The 18,628-nt window shown below is 34.2% G+C and overlaps 2 protein-coding genes and 1 pseudogene across 3 annotated transcripts; 2 read left to right on the forward strand and 1 right to left on the reverse strand.

Moving 5' to 3' along the window:
- The first annotated feature begins 465 nt into the window (after positions 1–465).
- Positions 466–2,912, forward strand: NDHN (NADH dehydrogenase-like complex N). Its single transcript, XM_085753064.1, has 4 exons — positions 466–1,014; positions 1,608–1,724; positions 2,254–2,339; positions 2,579–2,912. Exons 1-4 carry the CDS (start codon positions 607–609, stop codon positions 2,640–2,642), a joined length of 675 nt encoding a protein of 224 aa, XP_085609190.1. The 5' UTR covers positions 466–606; the 3' UTR covers positions 2,643–2,912.
- Positions 2,913–7,622: 4,710 nt separating this feature from the next.
- LOC146939396 (cytochrome P450 714C2-like) lies at positions 7,623–9,381 on the forward strand (annotated as a pseudogene). The gene is made up of 3 exons (XR_015031641.1): positions 7,623–7,972; positions 8,070–8,427; positions 8,731–9,381. The product of XR_015031641.1 is annotated as a cytochrome P450 714C2-like (transcript).
- A 4,034-nt stretch (positions 9,382–13,415) lies between these two features.
- On the reverse strand, positions 13,416–18,160 carry LOC146939397 (uncharacterized). Its single transcript, XM_085749770.1, has 2 exons — positions 18,107–18,160; positions 13,416–14,375 (listed from the first exon to the last, which is right to left on the reverse strand). Exons 1-2 carry the CDS (start codon positions 18,158–18,160, stop codon positions 13,416–13,418), a joined length of 1,014 nt encoding a protein of 337 aa, XP_085605896.1.
- Positions 18,161–18,628: the final 468 nt, after the last annotated feature.

Below are 18,628 nucleotides of genomic sequence, written 5' to 3' on the forward strand. Positions count from 1 at the left end.
AGTCAAAACGGGGAAAACCCGTCAAATTGGGTTTGGTTCGGGTGGGTAACCGCGGGTCTGGGTTTTGTTGCCATGCCTAGATGTATCGCTGTGTGTCACCGACATATCGGAATTTTTTATTTTATTTTTTTAATTAAAAAATTAGGGAATGTATTCTAGAATTCGAATAGGGGTAAATAATTCACAACAAATTGGCATGTAATAAAAATGCACTCACTTCCTTAAAAAAAAAAAAAAAACAAAAAAGAATGCACTCCTTTTTTGAGTCTTTGTCATTGTAATAAAGAAAGGAGAAAGTTTCACTACATGATACTATAGGTGAAAACAAATAATAAGAGTGAATAAGTGAAGAGTTTCACCACATGATGATATGCCACTATCTCTAATTGAAGGTTACAAGTGAAGACAAGATCCTTCTCTCTCACCGATCACTTTATCTCATTTCTCCACCATACAACTAATATCATTCATCCTCCGCCTAATTTCCAATTTCTAACCAATGTTTCTTTATCTTTCAACTTATGAAAAAAGAAGAAAAAAAACACGTACATTATTCAACAATAAATTTCTTCATTAGCACAAAAAAAACAAAGAAACAAAACAAAAATGTTAGCCTCTGCAAGCTTAGGTTGTGGAGGACCAACATGCTCTAACATTCAGCAACCAACAAGGAACAGCTTCATAGCTGAAAATCATAACAACACAGTAAGATTGATGATGGGTTGGAAAGGAAAAGAATGTAACAGTGATAGAAGTAAAAGGGCAGTGAAATGTAGTAGTGGAATGGGATTAGGTGACTTCATTGGAGGAGATTTGGTTAAATTTGATATTGGACGTTGGCTTTCAGATGTTGAAGAACATAAAGCACTTGCAATATATACTCCTCATGAAGGAGGGTATGAAGGACGTTACTTATCGCGTCTTCAACGTCAAGGTTACTATTTTCTTGACCTTACTGCTCGTGGTCTTGGTGATCCTGAAACCACTCTCACCAAAGTTCACCCTGTTTGTCCTGTGAGTTTTTTTTTCTTTTTTTTTGAAGCTTTGAAAATTCTGTTTAGGTTCTCCATGATTCTAATGCATAGCTTGTGTCTCTTTTCTTATTAATTTTACGAACGAAATTGACCAAGGGAAAACATATTTGAGGGCTAAATTGACTACCTAAAAATAGATTCGAGTATCTTATAAATGATAGATAAAAGATACTCTTGTGGGCATGCTTGCAATTTCGATACATTCAGAAACTACAGTGATAGCGCCTCACACATTCAAGAACCAAAGTAGTTGTTTGCTCCTTTAAAATTTCTTTTTCGGCTTTCCATGATTGATAACTATCATTACCAATGTACTATGTACCAACACTTCAAATTAAAAGCTTGTCTTGTGTCTGACATGTGTCACTGAGTGACACCAACAGTACAACGATACATGTGGTGTGGTTACATTCTATAACTTTCATTTTCTCAAATTGTTACTAGTTTCTGCGTGTAAGTGTCAATGTCGTGTCAAATGAGTGTTTCTGTTTTAGTGCTTCATAGATTATGTCGCACTGGTTCATAGATTATTACTCAAGTTTACACTACATAGAATTTTGTCATGAATCTCAGGCTCATTTAGGAAAGCAACCAATAGCAAGGTGGTATTTCCCACCAGAGGTTGATTACAGATTGGAAGCATTACCACCAAATGCCAAAGGACTGGTGGTGTGGATCATTGAAGCCAAGGTGTGGATTATGCTTTACTTTTATTACATTAAAGTACCCCTCACATACTTAAAACAGAATGATCATTATTTTTATGTTTTCTCACATTGATATTTATTATAAGTACACCATCTCAATCAAATGCTTTTAGGAAAAGTATGGTGAATTATTTGTATTATATCTCTAGGACAATACACAAACCCACCTATTTTCTGATGAAATTGTTTTTATGTTTTTATGAAAATAAAAGGGAGGTGACAAGGATTGATCTCTACATGAGTTATTAGTCTATAGAGATTCTAATATCATATCATGGAAAGTTATAAATAAAGGTCTGCAGTCACAATATCGAAAAAATCGAGCCTCATTTGTAATTTGTTGCAATTTTTCTTAATATCCAGTATCACAGCTTAACTGCAACAACAATTGCAATTTTAAACTTTGATATCCTGACGAAACCACCAAGAAATCCGATCGTTGTTAGGTGAATATACATTAATTTATCTGGTCAAATGCGCGGTACTAAAATGTTGCTTTGGCTGTTCCTTAGGTTCTCTCCAAGGCTGAACTACAATTCCTTGCTCTGCTGCCAACACTAAGGCCTAATGTGAGGGTCATTGCTGAATGTGGAAATTGGTAGGATGCCAAATTTTCTAATAATGTTTTTGTAGATTTTACAGTTTTTATTCTTCTTTGCTTATTTCTTTTGATATTTATCAGTGTTTTCTGTTGCAAAACTTGTGCTTGAGGACTTGAATTTACTTCAGTTTAAATTTCCAACTTTATATGCAAGGTCTAGTTTGGATTAACATCTAGCAATAAGAGCTTCTCCACCAAGAAATCTCATTCTCATGTTTGTTTATGTGAATGATCAGGAGAAAGTTTACGTGGAAGCCACTCAACGAAATTGCTGGACTGACCACTAGTCAGGAAGCTTGATAGATGATTAAATTTAAGCATTTGATTTTCCATCCATCAAAAACCAAGTAGGAATATTTTCATCTTTCTTCAAGCTTGAACTTCCAAATCAAGGCACTTGCAGATAAGAAAGTACACCAAAAGATATATAAGGATGAATGAATATCATTGTAAATAATTAGATTTACCACAACCATGTGTGATATGTACATTCTCAAGGTTTAATTTTGTCATGGCACATACATTTTCATCAAAGATGATATTTTAATAAACTATATATTTCAACGTAAATTTTGTAATAGATTTGCAATGTGACATTTCTAGATGAGAAAAAAAAAACTGGTTTGAATGAACTAAAAGGAAGTTTTGCAGCGATTTGACCGACTATAAAACCAAATGTCCTTTGTTCTTTTTGTCTTCATATGAATATGAATTTTGCCCCCGCATCACAAAGTTTAAGAGTCTGTGCGTAGATATAGAGATGATAATAAATTAATTATTCTTCAAATAAATTTTAAGGAAAGGGTTAGATTTGCACAAGCCTCAACAAAGGCAAAATGAAAGAAAGAAAAAAGAACAGTGGGGACACAACTCAACTTGGTGCATCAAGCCTCAACGCATTCTCCAACTTTGACACAAGAGCCTGTCAAAAGGTCACACTTAATCTTAAAGAGTGTATAGATTCGGCCTATAAATTGATGCAACAGTTTCCTCTCTAAACACATGTTAGAAAGAAATGTTAGAAAATTGTTCCTTTAAACCAAAACTCTTCACCAACAAAGAAACATATATTGACACATATACGAGTAATCCAGCCAGATGTTGAAGAAGATAGAGAACTTCTAAAGAATCCATCTCTCAAATAACCTGTTAAACGAAGTTGTTGATGACCAATATTCTTTGTTGTCACAAAGTAAACCACCAACACCATGTCATCGAAAGCACCACAACTTCCATCAGTAATCAACTTTACGCATCCATCTTAAGGGGTGTCAACATAACAACTTTACCCTGAGGGCATTGTTTAAGTGTTCCATTAAAAAAAACTTTAAAATACAAGTTTTTACTTTTGTCAATACAATAATCACAATTTTTTTTAATATAAACTTACTCTTTTTAGTACTTTAATCAATGTTTTAAGGATACTCCGAAATATTCTCTTGAAAAATATAAAGGAGGAAAATTGTTCAAATAAAAAAATCGACTTTAGCCTATGTGGACTGGAAGTTAAACCGGTCAGATTGCTTGCAAAAATCCATATACCTCTTTTTTTTTTACCAAAAAAGGATAGCAAAAAGGACTATGAGTTTCTTTTCCCACCCTATGCAGTTCGGATTCTATGCATAAAAACCCCATAAAACCTCCAAAAACACATTGAAATATTTCGGATTTTAGAATCCGAATAGGGCATGCGAGAACCTGGGTGGAAAAAGTAATGGCCATAATGTTATAATTTGAAAAATATAGAAATAAAGGCTTTGAATGTAGTATGAATATTTCCAAAAGCCTTTCATTTGATATAAGTATATAGCCGACACTACCAACAAAGTGTAGTAGCTTTATAAAAAGACAATATGATGAGAATGTAATGATGCGGAAATACAATCACCTAAAGGATCTTTTAGAGTTAGTCAATTTTTTGTGGTTGTTGATTTGTCAATAACGTAAATTCGTTTAAAAATATATTTGAGCAGTTAAAAGAATTTGAAAGTATTTTTGGATTTTTATTAGACGCAAGAATGTTGAAATCATAATATAATGGTGAATTAAAAATTGCTTGCACAAATTTTAAAGCTGTGTTTTCTAATAAGGATTCGTCGGGAGTTGATGTAAATGATACTATTTTAATTGAAAGTATTGTAAATGTCTTTGCCAAATGTGTTGATGTCAGCATTTGAAATTCTTGAGTTTGTCAAAGTCGTATACTGTTATCCTAATATTCAATTGCTTATCGAATTCTCTTAACTATGTTGATGACTGTGTAGCTGTAGAAATGAGTTTCAAAGTTAAAATTATTGCAAAATTACTTGACATCGTCAATATCATTAGAAAGGTTGAATGATCTAGCCATTTTATGCATTGGAGAAGATATGATAGAACATATTGACATAAACACAATTATTTGCAACTTTGCATCGAGAAATGTTCGTAGGAATTAGTTTATACAAGCATTTGAATATTAAATAAAAAACTCAATGTTTTTTGTATGAAGTTTGATGTTTTTACTAATATATTTCTTAACATAATAAAAACTATCATTTTCAAACAAATTATTATCACACTTTAAGAATTCAAACTTTTTATTTATTTATTAGTTAGGGTTGAAATTGTAGATTCGTAAAAGGCCTCCATAACCTAGAAACGGACCTGAGGGGAGACCAAATCAAAACTCCATTAACCAAAGCTGAATCTAAAACTAGGCCATCCTAATTTGTTTTTGACAAGGTTTTCTCTAATTTCTAAATGAATTGTTTTTTGAGAGAATTTCTAAATGAATGACATCCCAAAATCTAGAAGTTTGGAGAGTGAGGCCCGTGTTTATTAGAGTATCTTCTTTTTCTTCTTCTTCTTGTTTTCTTTTTGAAAGATAGAGTATCTTCTACTTGATTACCTTCTCTTTATATATAGGTGAAAATGAAGTTCATGTTTCTGAGAATAAACTTCATGTTATGCTATGTTAGTCTAGTGATAAAACATGATTTTATCTTACAATATATAGATTTACCTACGTAATGTGCGGGTCAACGTCCATTAATCTAATCATCCTTGCTTACAATGTGGCATATATTCAATATATGAAGAAATTAAACAATAAACACTTAATATCTTTGTTTTTTATTAGTACTACTATTATTTTAGCTGTCCCGATCCATATACAATAATTAGGCCAGTGCATCATTTCCCTTCAAATTCAGATACCAACATTAGAGCAAATTAAATTTCCTGTGCATAGAAAGTTAATTTTTTAGCAATGAAGCTCCAATTTGATTTGCAGTTTTTCACATCCATCTTGTTCATTGGTTTTGTTGCACTGTTGTTTCGTTTGTACAATAGTTTTGTGCAGAAGCCAAATGTTCTTCGTTCTAAGCTAAGGAAACAAGGTATAAGTGGTCCACCTCCAACTATATTGCTTGGAAATCTAATGGACATAATCAAATCTCATCCTACAACTCCAAATTCACCTTCTTTTGAACCTCCTGTCATTCACAACACTGCTTCTCTTGTCTTTCCCAAATTTGAAGAATGGAGGGAACAATATGGTATGTCAAATTATATTTATCAATACCATCTGTATCATATTATATATGATAAGTTACTAAAGTATTTGATATTTAATTATGCGCTCCTGTACCTGCATATCACCACATAAACATACTAATAAGTAATAACCTGAAGGTATATTTTTTTTTAGGTTAAATATGTTTTTGGTCCTTATAAATAAATATAACAACTTTTCGTTTTAGTCTCTAAAATTTTCCTTCAACTTTTAGTCCCTGTAAAATTTTGAGCACCTACTTTCTATATCTTGTATCAACAGGTAAACTATTCACGTTTTCTTTTGGAAACATTCAAACATTGTGTGTGAGCCAAACAGACATAGTGAAAGAAATCACCACATGCACTTCTTTTGACTTGGGGAAGGCTTCATTTCACAAGGAACTATTTGGGCCATTGTTGGGTGATGGTATTTTAACATCAAATGGAACTACATGGGCACGTCATAGAAATCTCTTAGCTCCAGAATTTTACATGGATAAGGTTAAGGTAAATAACAATAACAATGATGTTTAATTGCATTTTGACCCCTAAATATCGCGATTATTCGATTTTGGTTAGTAACTTTTTTTTAGCAATTTTAACCGTTAAGTGTTTTCCTCATTATTTATTTGGTGTTCTCCCTTCCGGTTTCTTTCATATTTTAAGCCAATCAATGTGACAACATTTATTGACATGGAACCCAACTCTCATGGCTATAAGTAGTGAATCTTTTCTTTCAAATTAAAACCAAAAGAGCCAAAAACGACACGTGCAATTCATTGCGAACAAAATACCTAGTTAGGGTTTCATTTTTTTCTTTGCGTTTTTTTGTACTTAGTGTATATTTGGATAAAATTTGGGATGACACTATCAAATCACAACGGGAGAATCTATAAGGAGGAAATCGCTCAAGAAAGAGGAGGCCAAAAACGCTTAAATTGCAATACTTAAGATAACAAAATCAAAATTAAGTCTAATAATAATGATGTCTTAATTATTTCTGTTTACATTTGCCTCTTAATTGACTTACCATAAGTTTTACTACATAATGAGTTCCTTAACATGTGCCCTTAAGGGCACAAGTTAGCATTTGCCTTTAAAATAATATATTTGAACCAACATCCTTATTCCTTACCATGAATTGACACTCTGCACTTCAATGTTGTTTCCTTTCACAACATCCTTCAATGATACAAGACTCGGAATATGAAAGATTGATTCAAACAAGATTGATTCGTCCCCTTCAACACAAAAAGTTGTCAATCGATGTTTTTCGGGTTCAAAATAAATAAAGGAATTCCAAAGATAGGACCTCTGAAGCAATAAGGCTCCCTCACCATTCTCAAAGTGTTTTATTGGCCTACATACACCAAAACGCCGAGGACGAGGAGATCCTGTGAAATTGTCGCTGTAATAAACCTTTGTCCATGATTCACCGATACCATATCATAAGCCATACTACACAAGAGTCGAAAGTTGTTTCGCATATGTACAGAAAGCCCTTTAATTCCACCATGGTGATACGACTTCTAAGAGGAGAAGGGAAGGATTCAAACCTCTCACTTTCAAGGTTGAAACACAATATTGAACGTATCTTTCTATCAAAATTGATCCAATGAAGTACTCCGTTCACAGAAGCTGGATATTCAAGTTCAAGGCTCAAATATGAAAACTTAGGATCAACTTCAACATTCCTCCATGTTGTTGTTCCTAGTGTATGCACTTCAGCAGCCATAACATCAGATTTACAGCACCATCTATCATATATCTTCCACATTCTTATCACCTTATATTCATTAGTTTTAGGTTGGATGCCAAAACCAACACATATATCTTCCAAAGGGAATGGTGAATATTGTTAGTGAATCTTGTGAATCTCTGCTAAACTTATGGAGTAGTAAAATCGAGGCGGAAGGTGGAGTTGCAGATATAAATATTGATGAGGACATGAGAAGATTCTCAGGGAATGTTATTTCAAGAGCATGCTTTGGAAGTGATTATTCAAAGGGGGAACAAATTTTCTTAAAACTTGAAGCTCTCCAAGAAGTTGTCTGTTCCTGAAAAAATCTCTCTTCGGCAGTTTCTGGCATGAGGTAATCAGTGTTTCTTTTTCTGATTTTACTATGATTTACAAAACTATCACCTTATTTTTAATCAATCAAATTAAGGTCACTTTTGTATGTTTAACAGATACCTTCCAACAAAGACTAATAGAAAAGCATGGATATTAGAAAAAGAGGTGAAAAGTTTGATAATAGAAGTGGTGAAGGAAAGAAACGAAAAAACTAGTTTTGAAAAAGACCTGTTGCAGATGGTTATTGAAAGTGCCAAGAAAAGTAATCTCACACAAGAAGCTAGTGACCGTTTTATTATTGATAATTGCAAGAATATATACTTGGCAGGCTTTGAAACAACTGCAGTTGTTGCTTCCTGGTGTCTTATGTTGTTGGCCTCAAACAAAAATTGGCAAGATTGCGTTCGTGCTGAGGTACTAGAAATCTGCAGGGGTAGAGTACCAAATTCTGATATGCTTTCAAAGATAAAACAGGTAACGAAAACTTTCATTCTGAGTAAACCATCAAAATGGTCCAAGATTTTTCCAACAACAATAAATATCGACTTTGCTAATTGAACTGTTACTTTTTTAACTTACTTTCATATATAAATTGGTCTCTAAATTTAGTCAATTACTACTATCATTTCAGTCTATCGAATAATGTTCGAAAGGACTATTCTGCAAGACAATTTGCAAAGTCGAGAACATATTTGAATTATTATTAGTAATCAATTTCAAAATACTATGAAACAAACAATAACTAATTAAACTTGTTTATTGTGGCATGCAATGCAGCTAACAATGGTTATTCATGAATCTTTGCGCTTTATCCACCGGTACCTTTATTGTCAAGGAATGCTTTCAAGGACATGAAATTTGGGAATATTGATGTCCCTAAAGGCACTGAACTTTGGATATTGATAATAAGTTTGCATACAAATCCTGAAATATAGGGAGATGATGCACACAAATTCAACCCAGAGAGAATTGCTAATGGAACTGCAGGTGCTTGTAAGCATCCACAAGTGTATATGCCATTTGGAGTTGGTCCAAGAGTTTGTCTTGGACAGCACTTGGCCAAGCTTGAACTTAAGATGCTCATAGCACTCATTTTGTCCCACTTCTCTTTCTCCCTCTCTCCAAGATACATACATTCACCTGCACATGGGGTTTTACTGAAGCCAGACCATGGAGTCCAGCTAGTAGTAAGAAAGCTATAAACCTTCGACAAAATTATTTAGGTGCACTGTGACATGTGTGTATCATTCATGATTGTTATCATGTGCGTATCAAACACATGATATGATCAGTTCTATTTTGTCTTCATCCTATCTATTCGTATTCATCTATATTCTGATCATCAAATCGACCCTTAAAATATTTTATTACAATTGTACTCTATTTCATGAACCTAAATGAAATTTAATAAAGCAGAATTAATAATAATCTTCTTGCCTGAGTGTACAAAAACATCAATGTTAATTGTATAATGTTGTTGCACTAGTTTCCTATTTTCATGTTCCAAAATAAGTGGCTGGAAGTGGTGGCCCCTGTTTTTCATTTTTGCCTTAATTGGGATTTTTATTTTTTCTTTCTGTTTAACCAATTCATGTAATATATTGGTTTATAGCTTGCACTCTTCTTCCATATATGTTTCTTTGTTTTTTTTACAATATATTATCAATGATTTGGACCTCAACGTTACAAATCCAGAGATCTTGTTGTTAATAGTTACTTGAATACCAAAATGAATCAATATTTTATTAATAATAAAATAAATAAATAAATAAAACCTTTCTAATAGCTTTGCAAGGTGACAATTGTAGATGAGGAAAAAAAACTGGTTTGAATGAATTAAAAGGATATTTTGGAGTAATTAGATCGATTATAAAATCAAAAGCCATAAGCAAAATAGCAATATTGCATTTCATCATGAACTAGAGAAGAAATACACATAGGCATAGACTAAAAAACATGGGGGTTAGACTAATATTGATGCTCTAACTAAGCTGCTATGACAAACCCAATCAACTTCCCTCCCAACAAAATCTAGCTTGTAATGACTATAATTTTACGCCATTTTTCAAAAGATTGTCTCTTTCATTAGACCATTGCTCAATTGGTCCCTCAAAATTTTCAACTGATTAGCTCGTAACTCTCGATCAACTTTTTTGTGTGTAAACACTGATCAGATCGTTACTCCCGATCGGTTTTTTTCTTTCTCTAGAAATGTGAGCAATTTTGATGGACCAATTGAACAACCATCTCATTATTGTAGCATTACTTGCTAAGCAGACATGAGTCTATAGCCCTAAGTTTTCACTGTCTTAAGGGAAAGGTGAATAGCATAGGCCTCACCCTCTCCAAATGAGCAATGAGAGCATTTGTCTAAGATACAAGTGATACACTAATACTATTTTGTCTAAAATTAATTTTATTTTTAGTTATAAAGAGCCTAACACCGAAACTCACACACACTAAATTTCATAATAATATTTTTTGTAAACCATAATTTTTCTTAATTGATAACGATGTAATTATTTTATTGGTTATAGATTTATATATTTTTGTATAAATATTCACGATAAAAAGTATTGACCCCACTTATTGAAATTTCTGGATCCGTCACTGTTAGTAAAAGGTCGTTTGGACATAGTTTCAGTAACACCCCGTTTTCCCAACATAAAAATTTCAAATAACTAATAATTAGAGTTTTCATCATAAAACGGAATGTCACACTTCGTAAAAATCATAAATGAATAAATAATAATTTATCCTTCAAAATTCAATCACCAAAGTACTTAATATCTTGCAGCGGAATTATTCAACATCTAAAAATAGTCTTTGGCACAAAAGGCCTCATCATAAAAGTCTCATAATATATAGTCTAAAACATCTCATTAGTTCAAATCTAGTAACATAATCATAAATCTCGTAAAACAATACGTAAGGAATAGAAAACAATAGCAAAGTCCCCATCCCGTTACGTATCAGAGCACCTAAGACACATTTGTGAGGAGTCCACTCACGACCACGCCTAATCTTGATTACCTGCAAGTTACCCATACGAAGAGCAACATTTTCAAGCAGAAGGGGTGAGATTCACAAAGCAATAATATTAAGCATATAGTTCAACAATTATATCTAACATCTTAAACTTCATTAACTAGTATCATTAATCTCCCTACATTAGTCATAAACATCATCACATGTTATCAATAATATCACAAACTTCATCACATACCATCGACATAATAATCATGAACATCTTCATATATCATCAAACATTAGTCATAAGCATCATCATATATCATTAACATAATAATCATAAACATCACATATCATCTTAATCATAAACATAAACATCATATAACATCTTAATCATAACATCATATAGCATCGTATATCATAACATCATATATCATCTTAAAAATAATTCATCATTAGATACTTCATCCAACATCGCAACTTAACGACTTGTCTCGACTACGCAACTCTTTCGTCTTAAATCATCTTGACTCGACTATGCAACTCTTCCGTCTTAAAACGTCTTGACAATGCAAATGCATGTGGTACCATTCTAGGGCATAAGCCCTCGTCGCTATTGAGCATAAATATACTCCTAGGGCTTGAGCCCTCGTCACTTTTGAGCACAAGGCTCCAGGGCTTGAGCACTCGTCGCTTTAATGAGTATGCATGAACTCAACATCTTACGTCTTAGAACATCATGAACATCTTATGAGACTCCTCAACTTAGACTGACCTTTACATCTTTAACATCTTGACAACATGTCATTTTAACAATTTAACGACTTCATAACGACTTGACGACTTAACAACTTCATATCATCTTAACGTCTTAACATCTTAACATGGATTCAACAGCAACATTTGCAGCTCATAAATATTTCATATCATATTAGCATTATATTATAACAATATCAATGATAATCAACAACATCTTAAAACATCGTATGCAATTCACATAAACTCATATAACAATATCACATTGATAATATTAGCAACAGCAGCATTAACAGCAGATGAACAATCCACGACATTTCTTCATTAATGAATGAACAACAACAACTTAAACTTCTTAAATATTCCACATGATACGTATATATCAGTATCACATTAATAATCACATTAATCATCTCAACTCAATAATAACAGCAACATGGCAGCACAGAAAACAGCATCATAGTATAACAAGATCAAACAATAACCAACAACATCTTAAACATCTCAAATAATTCTCATAATCATGTATATATCATTATCGTCTTACTATTAACATAAAATCATAGTAACTTAAGCTCTCCAGATATCTTATAATCTCAGGAACAACTGTCATCTCTACCCCAAGGGTCAACTCCTAACACGTCGTGCAACAAGGGTCACAAACCCTAAACAAGGTTGTCTAATTTTAGTTACTCGCGAGGCGAGTTGGTCTGCTCGCAGCGGCGAGCAAACATAGCTTTCTGGACCTCCCTAAAAACACATGCTCGCAGTGGCGAGTGATCCTGCTCGCGCTGGCGAGCTGTTTTGCTCGCGAGGCGAGCTCAATTGCTTGCAGTGGCGAGCAAAACATCGGCTCTGGAATTCTCACACAGGCTGTCCTCGCGGTGGCGAGCTGCTTTACTTGCGAGGCGAGCGATGCGAGTTCAGCCTACGGGAAATTGACAGATTTTCACCAAAAACCCCGATTTTCATCAAATTAAACCCCAAACTTGATTAGAACATTGTTATATGATTAATCTATGAACTGTACATCATCTAGACATAGTTTTAACAAACTTCTATTCAATCAACAATCTATAACAACATCAAAACCCTAATTCTTAAACTCACCGACATCTCATCCAATTCCATGGTTCTAACCTCAAAACTACATCCAATAATCATCCTATTGATCATCTAAGGTCTGTTCACAGTTTCTACATCAATCTAACAACTTTTCATCGGTTAATCCTCAATTCTTCACTTAAAACCCTAATTCCTCAATCCTCATAAACTCTTCCTACTACTCGTTAAATCTAATCGTTAGAATCATACACTTAATAAGATTGAATGGTAGTCTCACCCTTACCTTAACAATCGATGCAGCCTCTTCTCTCTTCTCTTTGTCTTCTCTTCTCTTCTCTCCTTGTTCTCCTCTTTTTCAAAAAGCGGTTTAACGTAAAAACTCTTTCTAACCTATGCTTCCCTATTTATAATACTAAATATTCTTCCTAAATCCGTTTAGGCCCAACAACTTTTTCTTCTTTCTATTCTAACCCCCAAATCTACTTACTTTAATAATTCTCATATTCTAATAAATAATAGAATAAAGCCACTTAATATAATACCAACACATCACATATTTAAAATAAATCACATAAATAGACTCTAACTTAATAAAAATAATTAAATATCAAAGTGGGCATTACAACTCTCCCCAACTTAAAGAATTTTCGTCCTCGAAAATGTACCTCAGATCAACGATCCTCATTCTCCGTCTGAGTACCAGATAAACCAAACACCTTTCCACCAGACTGAACTTTCTTAGGCTTCTTGCATTGCGAACCAATGTGACCTTCTTCATTACAGTTGAAACACACCACATCATCATGCTTACACTCTGTAGTAGTATGCCCTTTAACACCACAACGGAAACACCGTTTCACATCACCAGGACAAGCATCACTCTTATGGCCTTTCTCTCCACACTTGTAGCAAACAATCTCAGCAGGAGCTTCTCTCTTTCCAGGTATCCTCTCATCATTTCCACTTTGACTACCTTGATCAGCAGGGGCACTGTAAGGCTTATGACGATTCTGTTGGTTCTTACTCTTCCGCTCATTCATGATCTTGTAATGGGCTTTAGTATCTTCTTCATAAATGCAACTGCTCACCAGCTCAGAAAAGTTACGGATCTTCTGATATCCAATGGCCAGCTTAATCTCAAGACGCAAGCCATTCTCAAACTTAATACACTTGGAAAATTCAGCAGTCTCAGCAGTATAGTGTGGATAAAACTTAGCCAACTCCACAAACTTAGCGGCATACTCAGTCACCGACATGTCACCTTGCTTCAACTCAAGAAACTCAATCTCTTTCTTCCCTCGAATATCTTCTGGAAAGTATCTATTCAGAAATTCTCTCCTAAACACAGCCCAAGTAACAACCGCACCATCTTGCTCTAAAACAGGTAGAAGACTCACCCACCAGTCATCAGCTTCCTCAGCCAGCATGTGCGTAGCAAAACGCACCTTCTGATCCTCCGCACATTGCATAACACGGAAGACTCTCTCAATCTCTTTGAGCCACGTCTGAGCTCCATCAGGGTCAAACCTTCCTTTGAAGGTAGGGTGATGATTCCTCAAGAAAGTCTCTAACATCCTCAATCCAGCATTAGCACCAACATTCGCATTGGGTTGTTGCCCCACAAATTGATTCTACATAGACAAGTACGCCATCAAAGAAAACATCAAAATTTCATCGTGTTCTAATTGTTTCAGCTGCTTAGTAGACAAAAACTCCGCTCCACTTTCTTCTTCGGCAGAAGAGAAATACACCGTCTTACTAAAACAATTAATATGAACATGGTTGTACTCTACCCAGTTCATACCAAGGATTACATGCATTCCAACCATTAAACGTTACTACTCGACTCAACTACTTGGCCGGACGGACCGACCTGCTCTGATACCAATTGTAACACCTCGTTTTCCCAACATAAAAATTTCAAATAACTAATAATCAGAGTTTTCATCATAAAACGGAATGTCACACTTCGTAAAAATCATAAATGAATAAATAATAATTTATCCTTCAAAATTCAATCACCAAAGTACTTAATATCTTGCAGCGGAATTATTCAACATCTAAAAATAGTCTTTGGCACAAAAGGCCTCATCATAAAAGTCTCATAATATATAGTCTAAAACATCTCATTAGTTTAAATCTAGTAACAAAATCATAAATCTCGTAAAACAATACGTAAGGAATAGAAAACAATAGCAAAGTCCCCATCCCGTTATGTATCAGAGCACCTAAGACACACTTGTGAGGAGTCCACTCACGACCACGCCTAATCTTGATTACCTGCAAGTTACCCATACGAAGAGCAATATTTTCAAGCAGAAGGGGTGAGATTTACAAAGCAATAATATTAAGCATATAGTTCAACAATTATATCTAACATCTTAAACTTCATTAACTAGTATCATTAATCTCCCTACATTAGTCATAAACATCATCACATGTTATCAATAATATCACAAACTTCATCACATACCATCGACATAATAATCATGAACATCTTCATATATCATTAAACATTAGTCATAAGCATCATCATATATCATTAACATAATAATCATAAACATAACATATCATCTTAATCATAAACATAAACATTATATAACATCTTAATCATAACATCATATATCATCGTATATCATAACTTCATATATCATCTTAATAATAATTCATCATTAGATACTTCATCCAACATCGCAACTTAAAGACTTGACTCGACTATGCAACTCTTTCGTCTTAAATCATCTTGACTCGACTATGCAACTTTTCCGTCTTAAAACATCTTGACAATGCAAATGCATATGGTACCATTCTAGGGCATAAGCCCTCGTCGCTATTGAGCATAAATATACTCCTAGGGCTTGAGCCCTCGTCACTTTTGAGCACAAGGCTCCCATGGCTTGAGCCCACGTCACTTTTGAGCACAAGGCTCCAGGGCTTGAGCCCTCGTCACTTTAATGAGTATGCATGAACTTAACATCTTACGCCTTAGAACATCATGAACATCTTATGAGACGCCTCAACTTAGACTGACCTTTACATCTTTAACATCTTAACATCTTGACAACATGACATCTTAACAACTTAACGACTTCATAACGACTTGACGACTTAACAAATTCATATCATCTTAACGTCTTAACATCTTAACATGGATTCGACAGCAACATTTGTAGCTCATAAATATTTCATATCATATTAGCATTATAATATAAAAATATCAATGATAATCAACAACATCTTAAAACATCGTATGCAATTCACATAAACTCATATAACAATATCACATTGATAATATTAGCAGCAACAACATTAACAGCATATGAACAATCCACGACATTTCTTCATTAATGAATGAACAACAAGAACTTAAACTTCTTAAATATTCCACATAATACGTATATATCCGTATCACATTAATAATCACATTAATCTTCTCAACTCAATAATAACAGCAACATGGCAGCACAGAAAACAACATCATAGTATAACAAGATCAAACAATAATCAACATCATCTTAAATATCTCATATAATTCTCATAATCATGTATATATCATTATCGTCTTACTATTAACATAAAATCATCTCAACTTAAGCTCTCTGGATATCTTAAAATCTCATGAACAACTCTCATCTCTACCCCCAAGGGTCAACTCCTAACACGTCGTGCAACAAGGGTCACAAACCCTAACCAAGGTTGTGTAATTTTCAGTTACTCGCGAGGCGAGTTGGTCTGCTCGCAGCGGCGAGCAAACATAGCTTTTTGGACCTCCCTAAAAACACTTGCTCGCAGTGGCGAGTGATCTTGCTTGCGGTGGCGAGCTGTTTTGCTCGCGAGGCGAGCTCACTTGCTTGCAGTGTCGAGCAAAACATCGGCTCTGGACTTCTCACACATGTTGTCCTCGCGGTGGCGAGCTGCTTTACTTGCGAAGCGAGCGATGCCAGTTCAGCCTACGGGAAATTGACAGATTTTCACCAAAAACCCCGATTTTCATCAAATTAAACCCCAAACTTGATTAGAACATTGTTATATGATTAATCTATGAACTGTACATCATCTAGACATAGTTTTAACAAACTTATATTCAATCAACAATCTATAACAACATCAAAACCCTAATTCTTAAACTCACCGACATCTCATCCAATTCCATGGTTCTAACCTCAAAACTACATCCAATAATCATCCTATTGATCATCTAAGGTCTGTTCACAGTTTCTACATCAATCTAACAACTTTTCATCGGTTAATCCTCAATTCTTCACTTAAAACCCTCATTCCTCAATCCTCATAAACTCTTCCTACTACTCGTTAAATCTAATCGTTAGAATCATACACTTAATAAGATTGAATGGTAGTCTCACCCTTACCTTAACAATCGATGCAACCTCTTCTCTCTTCTCTTTGTCTTCTCTTCTCTTCTCTCCTTGTTCTCCTCTTTTTCAAAAAGCGGTTTAACGTAAAAACTCTTTCTAACCTAAGCTTCCCTATTTATAATACTAAATATTCTTCCTAAATCTTTTTAGGCCCAATAACTCTTTCTTCTTTCTATTATAACCCCCAAATCTACTTACTCTAATAATTCTAATATTCTAATAAATAATAGAATAAAGCCACTTAATATAATACCAACACATCACATTGTTATACCCTAATTTTGGACCTAAAAATACTTGTTCAATTTCTCTTTTCTTGCATTACAAGCCTTTTGAACTGTCTCTGATCAATTGCATCTTTCTCTGCATTCTACATTAATGTATTTGCAAAATTCACATGCAAGGGTATTTTAGTCATTTCCTATGTCAAATTTCTCTCAGTCTTTCAAAATTTTGTTTGAGTCCTTTCAAGTAGTGCGAATAAGTCTTCATTTCAAGTCTATGTCAAAATCCAGTTCAAGAATTGCATTTGAAGTCATTTTGAGTCAGTTTTGCCCCTAGGGGCATTTTAGTCTTTTCATGTGTTAAAGCCCTGTTTGAATCCTAAAAATTGTCTCTGAGTCTTTTAATTTTGCTTGTATGAGTCTTTGATTCAATTTCTGTTAAAAATCCATTTTTCAATTGCATCTGAGTCATTTTCAGCCCCAGGGGCATTTTGGTCATTTCATACGAAATTTCGGCAGAGAGGTACTTTAAAGTACCTCATTTAGGCCATTGGTTCGTTTTAGTCCGTTTTGTCAGTTTTAATCGTTTCACTTTACGTTATTTGCCGGTTACCAATTTTAATTCATTTTATTTTATTTTTAAGTCCTAAATTTCTAAAATTTGCATTTTAGTCCATTTTTGTCCAAGTCATAGTCCAATGCCATGTGTCAGCCTTTTATTTGTCCATAGGAAGTTTGTTATGCCACATGTCATCATCTAACAGGTCCAGGCAGGTACACATCAGCTATAAAAGCTGACTCAACAGTCAAAGTCATCATTCAGCAATCATTACAGTACACATCATCAAAACAGAATTTTCCTTCTCTCTCCACAAAAAAACGGATCAAAGAAGCCAGAAACTCAAGAACAGTATGAATGTTGCATGAATCTCCATGAACATTCATACAAATTCTTCAACTTCCAAACCCTAACTAACTCCAGAATCGTCCAAAACTAGCACAATTCCACCAAATTCATCACCAATTCAATCAACTTCCAACGCAAATCCACAAGATTCAACCGTCAATTCCTCAAAGAATCATCAGAACGCAAAATTTGAACCGTAATCATCACTCGAATTTGTCACAGGATCGTAACAAATTCAACTGATTCAAGGTTCAAGCACCACAGATTCACACAACAGCATAAACATCAAACCGAAAATGGATCGAAGAACACAAAGAGGCCAGTAGCAAAAAAAGCAAGAACACGAAGGTCAGAAAACGAGAACGAAGGGAAATATC

The sequence above is a fragment of the Medicago sativa genome, chromosome 3 (assembly GCF_051527215.1).
Source record: "Medicago sativa cultivar Bolivia chromosome 3, Bolivia_mono, whole genome shotgun sequence".
Classification (NCBI taxonomy): Eukaryota; Viridiplantae; Streptophyta; class Magnoliopsida; order Fabales; family Fabaceae; genus Medicago; species Medicago sativa.

Coding starts and splice junctions, on each gene's coding strand:
- NDHN (XM_085753064.1), top strand. CDS start 607: ATGTTAGCCTCTGCAAGCTTAGGTTGTGGAGGACCAACATGCTCTAAC. Junction 1,015..1,607: donor AAGTTCACCCTGTTTGTCCT/GTGAGTTTTTTT, acceptor CATGAATCTCAG/GCTCATTTAGGAAAGCAACC. Junction 1,725..2,253: donor TGTGGATCATTGAAGCCAAG/GTGTGGATTATG, acceptor GCTGTTCCTTAG/GTTCTCTCCAAGGCTGAACT.
- LOC146939397 (XM_085749770.1), bottom strand. CDS start 18,160: ATGACTTTGACTGTTGAGTCAGCTTTTATAGCTGATGTGTACCTGCCT. Junction 14,376..18,106: donor ATGTGTACCTGCCTGGACCT/GTTAGATGATGA, acceptor TTGTCTATGTAG/AATCAATTTGTGGGGCAACA.